This window comes from Pseudochaenichthys georgianus, chromosome 5, assembly GCF_902827115.2.
Source record: "Pseudochaenichthys georgianus chromosome 5, fPseGeo1.2, whole genome shotgun sequence".
In the NCBI taxonomy this organism is placed as follows: Eukaryota; Metazoa; Chordata; class Actinopteri; order Perciformes; family Channichthyidae; genus Pseudochaenichthys; species Pseudochaenichthys georgianus.
The window spans coordinates 31,507,324-31,517,977 of NC_047507.1; the positions used below are offsets into that span (position 1 = coordinate 31,507,324).

Genomic DNA, 10,654 nt, shown 5'->3' on the forward strand with positions numbered 1-10,654 from the left:
TGCAGTTAAAACTGGCTCCACCTTAACCAGCGACAACAACAACATTTGATTTACCCATTGATTCATACCTATAAACCATCAAATCATTTCTTATGAATTACACATTCAATCAAAGGGCATTGTTTTCATCATGAAGTACTTTTGATACCAATATGAATGCAGCAGGACATTTACGTGTGATGCAGAACTGTATTAGAACTAATACTGTAGAAAAGAACACGAGTACTTCTTCCACTACTGGACAGAAACAGTACAGTTTCCTCTCCATCGATCTCCTCTGTCGAGCCTCATAGCAACCCTTAGAGATCTCTGTCTCCCCCTGCAGGTCATCAACGCCATAGAGCAGGACTACCGGCTGCCCCCCCCCATGGACTGCCCCAGCGCGCTGCACCAGCTCATGTTGGACTGCTGGCAGAAGGACCGCAACAACCGGCCCAAGTTCAGTCAGATCGTCAACAACCTGGACAAGATGATCCGCAATCCCAACACGCTGAAGGCCATGACCCCGTTATCTTCAGGGTGAGAAGACCACATTTGTTTTACTCGTGTTTGCACTATCTCTCAGTATTACTCATAGTCAAAACACATGGTGGGGATGAGTGTTAAACGTATGCTCTTCTCCTTTTCCCCGGCGGGATCTGCATGTGTGTTGTATCTCGTCTCTGCGGGAATCCCTCTAGACGGGGTCTCTGGTTTTAGCATTATTTCCCATTTAATGTGGATAACATCTTGAGGAATATAATGCATCTGATCTTCTTTTAATGTAGAGGCTTTCCAAACAGGAAATGCATGCTCCTGCTAAAGTGCCATCCGTGGCACAGTTGACTTATTTTCCGAAATACAGTGGCTCTTGTTTCTCCTGGCGCCGGGCGGTTATGTAAATTAAAGCTTTCGGTTTGATAGATCAAATCCTCCCCACGAACGCTTCAGGCGAAACCTGAATTGAAGCATTCCTGCAATTTTCAAAACAAAATATTTTGTAGCGTCTCTGCTCTGGGTGTTAGTTTCCTTTGAGGGTTTCCTGATTTCCATTATCCTGTCTGTACTTCCATTTGTGGTGGCGTGCAGCACAGAGGGCCAGATTTTTCCGCAGACACTGAGGGGATATATTGGCTCCTCGAAAGCCTATCACTTCATTTGGAAAATAGGCTTTATGAGGAATCCGTTAGGAAAATATTGGTTCATGGATAAGGCCACTGGGAATTTCTTGAGTTCTGTCTAGTCTTTTGAACATCTAATCTAATAATTCACGTTTGAATCACAGGCAGGTGGTCTCGGGTGTCTATGACTTTGGACCTGCCATTTTGTATTACCATTCATCTTAACGGCCTGCATGTGTGTCCCCTCAGTGTTCATCTCCCCCTCTTGGACCGCAGCATCCCCGACTTCTCCAGCTTCAGCACCGTGGACGAGTGGCTGGATGCCATTAAGATGGGCCAGTACAAAGACAATTTCGCCGGCGCTGACTTTTCTACGTTTGATGTGGTGTCCCAGATGACCATGGAGTAAGTGCTGACAATTCCTGCAGTTCTAGGTCTGATAAGCAGAAGGAAAGAGGCCAGTTTACTGAATCTCGTATACCCCCAATAGTTTAATTACCACCAGACTCTTCCTCTGGCCCGTTATAAAACACGCTAGCTACTCTGTATGTAATTAGCAGATCGTAATTCTGCAGTTGCCAGGCTGAACAGTGGGTACAATAGCTTGAAGGCATAACAGTGCCCTTTTATTCTCTGCCATGTGTTTAGCAGGCCTCTCTTTGACCTTAGTTTCACAATTAAGAGGAACCATGATAATGTGGGGTTAGTTAGCGAAACATATTTGGAGTAAAACACACAAGCAGGGTTGGGAGGGTTACTATAAAGATGTATTCCGTTACAATGACCAGTTACCTGTAAAAAAGAAGCAATCAGTAACCTAATCTGAGCATCAAAATGTAGAAGTAATGTAACCTGATTACTTTCTGTTACCTCAAAATTAAATGCAATCCAAGATAAAGAAAATATAATAAGATCCTTAAGTATTTTATATAGGACAACAGAAGTCTGTCTAAAATCTGAGCTAACAGAAAATACTAAATGTGTTGTTTAATACATACAGGTAAGCTTACGCACTATTTGATGAATATACAGTATAGGTTCACTAACAGAATTTAAAAAAGAATCTCCATAGAAAGTTAAAACATGAAAGCAAATTCAGGCAGGAAGTGTATGGATTCACACTTAAAGTATTAGACAACAGAACAGTACAGTACTTTTTTACTAACATTATAATCCTGCGTGTAATCCCTAGTTAAAATAGTGTGTCATTTTAAGGGAACACAGTTACCTTTTTATCGGTTTATTGATTACGTAATCCTGTTACATGTATGTTGTACTCCCCAAGCCTGCAAACAAGACCTTATTATGTGAGAAGGCCCCCTGCAGAGAGCCTGATCAAATAATGTCCTGTCTGTAATAACAGTATCACGAGGCAAGGATTAAACCACACACATGTTAAACTTCAACTCTTTGAACCAAACAGATTGTAATGTCTCATCCAATGAATTTGATTTATGTGAATATTCAGAGTAAGAGGAATTTCATTGTGTAATGGATAAGAAACTATTGGCACATTATTTTGTCTCGAGCTTAAGGCCTTTCCTTGATATAATGCAACATTTTCTTCTTACTGCTGTAGTTTTACAAGGGCCCTATTATGCTTTTGGGGGTTTTCCCTCCCCTGTAGTGTGTTCTATAGGTTTAGGTGCATGTAAATGGTCTGCAGAGGCTAAAATCCCAAAGTTCCCTCCAGTGCAGTGGGGGTTTCTCTCCCACACACCCCCCCCCCCCCCTTTGCTTATAATGCTTCAATTGGACTTCTTTGTTAACTGCCATTAAATAAGGACATCACTATGTAACATTCACGCTTCTATCAACTAGCGCTCAAACACATTTGACATGATTGGCTAAGGGGCGGGACATCTCTGAGCAGTTGACCAATCACAGCAGAGCCGGCCAGCTAACCAATCAGAGCAGACTGGGCTCTGGTTTCAGACAGAGGGTGAAAAGAGGTGCTGCAGCACAGGCAGTATGAGAACAATAAAGACCTTTTGAAACATTAAAGCACAGTAGGGGCACAAAACACAATTTGATTCTGAAAATGAGCATAAATTGTCCTCTTTAAATATCATAACCTCTAGGGTGAACATTATGTCAGCATTGAGTCAATGATATGTTGTGATCTTGTGATTCTCAGCATTTGTTTTGGTGGTATGAGATCACCCGGGTGTACCGCATATAGACAATTACACTAAACTGGAATCCAAACATTTTTCTACGATTATATAAGCTCTCCGCCCTCGAAGATGGATGAACATGCAGCTGTTTCACGCCTCTTACTTTACTGTCATCTTAGTTTTCATATATGTTTTTTCACCAGCTGTTCCCCGCTGGCCTTTATGTCATCCATCCGTATGTCGTATTGTTAGATGATGTTGTCGTTTCGAAGCTATATGCTAAACAGATCTGTTTATAGTCTGTGGTCACATAATCCTGACATCTGTCTCCTTGCAGGGACATCCTGGGAGTCGGGGTGACGTTAGCGGGCCATCAAAAGAAGATCCTCAACAGCGTCCAGATGATGCGGGCACAGATGAACCAGATCCAGTCGGTGGAGGTTTGACCCCCCCGAGCAGAGCAGAGGGGGGAGAACAAAAGGCGGTTGGGATGCAGGGCTCTGGGTGTGGAGGATGGAGTGGAGGGTTTTTTCGCGTTACACCAGGCTTCCCACCAGGCTTCCCACCAGGCTTCCCACCAGGCTACCCACCAGGCTACCCACCAGGCTACCCCAGCCCCGCCTGGTTCCCCTCTCCACTTCCCTCTCTCCTCCTCTTATCCCCTCACCCTGACTGTCCCTCCATCCTGGGATCAGCTGTTGAAACAAAAGTCCCAGTGATGAGGCACCAGAGGGGAGCCAACCCCATCTCTGGAGTCAGAAACATGGGAGGTTAGACGTGACCAGCAACAAAAAAAATTCAATCAATCTTCCACCAATTTTCATTTGATGTTTTTTTTTCTTTTGGTTTTGTTTGTTCTGATGATTTTGTAAAGAATTTTTTAAAGGAAAAAAAAGAAAAAAACTGAGAAAAGGCAAGGAGTTTATCTAAATTTATAGATGATATAAGCTTGTACACTAGACGGACTGAGTAGGAAAGCTACCCTTTAAAAGGGCGAGAAAACAAGGAAGAGTTGAGGAGACGAGGCCATCCTCTACAAGGTGACAATACTGTCTTTTTTGCATCTTTTTCATTTTGGGACATCATGAGGACATCAGTTTTCTGTGGCCTTCAGAAAGGAAGAGGAGACTGAAGAGCCCAACGTGCACTCCCAACTGTTTCCCCAGGAGAGAACATGCATTTTTAAAAACCATCAAATGGACAACATTTGGCAAAGACTGATGTCAAAAACACATTCGTTCAGACTGACAATTCACAGTGAAAAAGAAAAAAAGGTTTCTCATTGCAAGTATTTTCTATATTGTGTGAAATGTTGTGATGAAGAACTCCGTCTCACCATGCTTCCTCTCACTATAGACAAAAGTGTTTTTCTTTCTTTCACGGTGAACTATTCACAGCCTGCCAAATAGAACTCTTCCCTTTTTTTGCACCCGGTACGATGATCCTGTATTGTACATATCAGATGCACTTGACCTGCCATAACACGGAGACTCAGTAATCAGCAGAAGAAATGATCGAGAGGAGGATTTCAGTTGTTGTCACCATCCTTTCCTTTCCTTATTTTGTGGGAAAAAAATTGCTTGTGGAGAGAAAACAAAACAGCACGTCCTACGCAGAATCACACAAAATAAAACAGGTTCTACTGTTTACATCAGAGGCCACATACAATACATTATGTGCTGTTATAGCATCCTCCTTCATCCCCAGTGCCGTCTGTGCATCCGTGCACACACACACACACACACACACACACACACCACGTGCACAACGACGCAGAGGCTCCCCAAGCGGCAGGACTCGTGTTTGATAGCATGCTGAGTGAGTGGTTCATTTCACAGTGCTTTGATTTGCTGCAATTACTAAAAACTCTGTTTGGTAAGAGCTTGAGTTTGAAACACTTTACAGAGTATAACGTGGCTACATTATTTTCAGTGTTTCTTCTTCTTCCAGTTTTCCTTTTTTGAAAAACATTTTTAAAGTATTAAAGTTGTGATACCACACACGGTTATTTTACACTCACACATAGTCATGGATAGATTTTAAAATCAGGCGTTTGTTGAATTAAATGCAACGCGTTATATTTTTGCAATTTCTGTATGGATATTATTGAATTGTTATTATTATTACTTTTTTTCTGCACTGAGTCTATTGTTTGACTCCAACAAACACTCTGGATCTTCCATCGATGCTTTTAGACTTTTTCATTTTGAAACATGTTGGTGCACAAATCCATGTAGATAAACAGCCCTGTGAATGGTATTGATTTGATTTTAAAGACAGTATATGGATTTATTGTTGGGCCTCCTGTGAGCTGTCAATCATCGTCTGCGTTGTCCGGGTGACCAGGTTTATGCGAGAGATGAGAGTCCGTAGCAATGCGAGGATTCCCCGGGGAGGTGAATCAGACAGGGTTTATGTACACAGCCAGTAAATGATATCAGAGATCCAACGGGGACTTGACAGCCAGACACGGACCTCCAGCTGTGAGCCATCGGTCAGATGTGTCCGGCCACAGCGGGGAGGCCGCACCCCGATCACAGCCGCTCTGTCCAGGCACCGATTCTCCCGCCTCTCCCTCCTTGATCACATGCAGGCCTGCCGGGGCCACCTGTCTGCCGCTCCCACTGATCTCCAACCAGCAGTTGTCTGGTTTCGTCTCTGCGACTTTATAAGCATCAACAGGCGAACAGCGGAGACACTCATCAGTGGGGCAGTTGTGTCTTGTCCTGTCCTGATGCTGCATGACAAAGAAAGGCTTGACAATGCTTCCACACTGAGAAAACTATAACGTTTCAGCTAGCTTATACAGTTCTGTGAAATATGTTGACATAATACATTTCATTAAAGTCAACGGTTCAGTTTTTTTCATTGCATGTTCGCTCAAACCAAATCCTCACACTTGAGTTGTTGTGGCGGCTTTAGCACCAAAGCTCTGATAAAGAAACCTGTCACTGCTATCCTGTCATCTTACACGGAAAAAACTGATATGTTGATATGTCAACAAATTTCACACAACTGTATTAGGTTAGTTGAAAGCAACAATATTACATTTCCATAGGTTCAACTTGATAGTGTTTCTTCAACTAACCTCATACAGTCCTGTGAATGCCCCTCCATGTTCTTTTTTTCATCTGCAGTGCGCCACATCATAACAGATATTTCCCTGGAAGCTTGTATAACATATGAAAATGGTAGGAGGACAATCATAAGCTGTTAGTCATAGCTGAGAGGCGAGTGAGAAGTGACCTAAATGCCACTGATGCCAGCATGCCGTTTGATTTTTATTTAACCAAGCTTTTTGACCGTCTTGCTTTTCCATTTCCCAGTACTTAACAGCTCATCAGATTGTGAGGATGAGGCTGCACGTCCTCCCATGGTATGGCAAATATTCAACCGTCAGGAAAAACGTTTAATGTTGTCCAAGGAATTTATTTAGACTAGAGTATACACAAGGCTGGTGAGTTTCTGCTCCAACTCCATTAATGCTTGTTCAGATGCTTGTCCGTGGACGCTGCCAAGACTTTGAGTTATTAATCAAGCAATTATCCTTGAACTCTGTTTCAAGGAACTACCTTAAACTGGATGGGCAGGCGTGTTTATGACTAGACATAAAATAGTGCTGAAGTGCACACTGTCAGTATTTTCTTGAGGATACTTTGCCTTCTGAAGGGTTAGTTTGTTGTTTTCCATTTTTATCTGAAGGAGTTTTAGGAGAGCCTTTTTGATTGAATGTCGAGTGTTAGAGAGCACCGCATTAAGTATTTATGTATCTTCTGATTTCGATGGCACAAAAGAGACGCATTGTTGCAGTTTGGAGCTGAGCAATGAAAGAGGGAACAAGAAATTGACCCACTTATGTCGAGTGTTTAAAGTGGTTCTGACTGTTTTTCCCGCCGCAGACTGGCTGCTTTCTTTACACCAAAGCACAAGCTGTGAAAAAAGGCTGTCCGAGACTATTACAAAATGTATAGAACTGGGTTACTAATTCATCTGGTTCAGGTTTCATGGAGGGCATATTTCAAAATGTGATTCGATAGGGTGATTACTGTTTCATCACCTCCTGAAATTAAATTGAATACTACATTGTAGCTCATTTAAATCCACTGTAAGCCAATTCAACATTTAAAAGGTATGTTGGCCCTTTTTAAATCAAGTATTATCTCTTCAGATTAAGTTTTACTGTTGGTTTCAAAGCACTAGAACCTGACACCTACACATGCTTTTAAAAACTTTAAACAGTTTTCCTCTGGTAATTGAAGCAGAGTCAGAGTGGTTGTGACTCTCATAATGGTTTCACACAATGTTTGCCTACTGCAACTTTCAGCAAAGCTCTCCTTTTACATCTGTGCAGCAAAGTAAAAAAACAAAAAACACTCAGTCCTGCCCTCACCGTGTGCCAATTTTTGAAGGACGGAGAAAAAGCGTTAAGTCTCTGTGTTCCTGTTACATGATAGTGTGCATAAACACGAGCTGTGCCAGGTTGTACCCGCTGGGCTGCGTTTGAACGGCGCCCAAACTACAGCATGGTCAGAGCGCCGGGTCTGCCTCCTGTTGAGGAGGAGGACAGAAAATGGCTCCCGTTCAATGGACGCAGCACGAAGCACGAGAGCGCCCTCTACTGCTGCGGTGGTCAAATGTAGCGTGTTGGACTGACTTCTCCAGATGCAAAGCTCCAGTGTTCAGGACGAACGCCGGCTGCTGTATCTTCCCTTGTTGGACAAACTTTCGTACCACTATACCACCCGTATTCCCCTTTCATGACCCTGTGTTCCCCCTCTGCCCCCCCTCCACCCCCATCCCACTACCACTCTGGTTGTTGTTGGTGTGTACAGGCAAGGGGTCTCAACGTGTTGCCCGGTCCTCTCAAGCCCACATTGTAGACCAGTGCCGTTTCAGACCACTGTGACTCGTGTGGGAGATCCTGTATTTCTGTATAAATGTATATTGACTGTAACCCTGTGAATGATGTAACAATTTCATTATTTGTAATATTGTCATTGGTTTATTTTCTAAAAATGGAAAGCCCAACTTGACTCTCCTCAATAAAAAATAAGATCTGTTAGAAAATAGTGACGAGTTATTTGTTTTAAAAATGTGTTACTTATTTTTAAAGCCAAAATGAATGTATTCATGTTTGTTTTGTTTTTACAGTGCCAATTTGGACTTTGTTACCCTCATAGTGTGTTATAGTATCATACAAATTAGCAAAATGGAGCTACATCTAACTAAACAAATAGCTGGTGATTCAAGTTTATTCCTTTTATTTTATTTAATTACCGTAAAATGTAACCTTACTAATAATGATTGGATTATTTTTCAATTGTAGTCGTTCAGTTGAAGTCAATGAAAAGCATGTCAGGCCAAATGCAGTAATTACATATTAAAACGTGTTTGTCAATACTATGGTTTAATACAGCAATGTTAATCATACCACAAAATAGAAATGTTGACTTTAAATACATTTATTTTGTCAACAGGTTCCCAATAATTGCATTTAGTTAGTTAAAGGCACAAATATTGAATTAATGTAAGTTAATTCACTTGTATAAAATATGTTAACTTGACAAAGACATATTTTGAGTAAACTGAAAACAAAAACATTTATATTTCTTAAGTGTGTTTTTACAGTGTAGGCCTACAACACATCTCATTCACTTGTATGGAGAGGAAGGGGCTTTGCACAACTTACATGAACTAAAAGCCACCAATATGTTATATAAGTAATATAAGTGGACAAGATAGCTAAAATAACACGATTTTGTTAGGTAATGTATTTTTCTTATTTTCTAAAATAATGCAAATGACCCTGATCAACCCTTGAAGGCTTAAAATAAAAATGTATTTTACAGAGTTTGAGAGGAAGAATATGCAAATCCATCCAAATGCACCTGCTTCAGGACAATTTATTTTCTCACGTTAAATCAACCTGTTCATGTTTTTTTATTTGTGCAAACCTTCAATCTGCATTAATTGCTCTTTAAACTGAATGAATTAACTATCCAGCTCTTTTTCATTGTTTTCAGCATCACAGCTGCAGGCCGGGGTGTGGGTTGGACAGGGTGAGCGGGTTGTCTGCAGTCTGCTATATTGTTTTTGTCTTTATGTGGACATTTGTGCTCAGCTCGCAATACATTTTCCGAAAATGACTTAGAAACTAGCCAACTTCCTGTAAATGAACTCAAATTAAAACATACTCTCTACATTTTGCAGCAAAACAACCAAGGATTTGAATGAAAGCTAGCAATGTAGCTAAACATTTGAGTTACCACTTTGGTGGATAAGTTATTGAATAGTATCAATAAATGACTAAAAATCAACAAAAGCCTTTTAGCGTACATTGCACATCATTTTGGAATTACCAAAGCACTGCAGATATTTGAAGGATTTTAATTAATGCTAGGCCTACTAGCAATTTTGCTTAAAATGGGTTAACACTTGTGTGGATAAGTTATTGAATAGTATAAATAAATGTCTCAAAATCCACAAATCGTCTTAGCGTACATTGCACATCATTAGAATTACCAAAGCACTGCAGATATTTTTCAGATCAAACTGAAGCCTCTGAGCGGCATCCCTCCTCTCAGTGTATCCCCAGAGCCAGTCTACTGCACATTGTTCTGTGGTTTTATGTCAGAAGTGATTTGAGCAACAGTGCCGCCGTCTCTCCACAGTTCAGTTTCTTGAGTGGAGGTCAGACTCCCTTCACCTTGCTCTGGGATTTTGAAACCTCATTAGCGGCCGACGCGTGAAAGGCTGGAGACCCCGACCTGACCCGGCGGAGAATGGCGCGTGTGTTAAAAGGTTTACCCCATGAGGCAGGAGAGGAGGGGGTTCAGTAGTTCAGTGGAGGTGGAGAGGGGGAGGACCCCTGCTGGCACGCCAAACCCTTTCTACTTCCAGTCCCGACCACCCGTAAGTCTCCCCACCCTCTTACACCTTGACGACTCGGGCCCTTGCACGGCCGAGCATGGGAACCAGCAGGGAGAGGCCTGTCATCTGAGCTCTCAGGGTCATAATGTACAACTGGGGGAGGAAGAGAGAGTGTGGGGGAGATCACAGAGTGCTATGTGACTGATTAAATGTCAAACAGTGGCAATATTTGCAGGAATGGCCCAGCACTAACTGTTGCTGGTCTGATGAGAGGTGTGTTTGAGCTGCAGGCAGGAAGACAAAGACTCTTTCTGATGGGAGTAATGGTCGAGTAGAGGGTTGTGCTCTGCATGCGTCCCATGATTCATAGCTACGGCCCTGTGTGTATCTCATGCTGTGGTGGAAAGTAACTGAGTACGTTTATGTACATCAGAATTATTCAATTTGATGCTACTTTACTTTTCTTTTCCCTTCACTATATCTGTAAAGCGTCTTTGAGCACCTGTAAAAGCGCTAACAAATTAAATCTATTATTATTATTACTTTATATTTCCACTCCATTACATT

General features: G+C 41.9%; 1 protein-coding gene across 2 annotated transcripts in view; it reads left to right on the forward strand.

Moving 5' to 3' along the window:
• Positions 1-8,281, forward strand: part of ephb2b (eph receptor B2b) — a 137,494-nt gene extending 129,213 nt beyond the window's left edge. For both annotated transcript variants that reach the window (XM_034082980.1, XM_034082981.1), the window contains exons 14-16: positions 326-519; positions 1,350-1,505; positions 3,555-8,281. In XM_034082980.1, coding sequence (XP_033938871.1) covers positions 326-519; positions 1,350-1,505; positions 3,555-3,663 — 459 coding nt within the window. In that variant the 3' untranslated portion in view covers positions 3,664-8,281. The remainder of the gene's footprint in view (positions 1-325; positions 520-1,349; positions 1,506-3,554) is intronic.
• Positions 8,282-10,654: the final 2,373 nt, after the last annotated feature.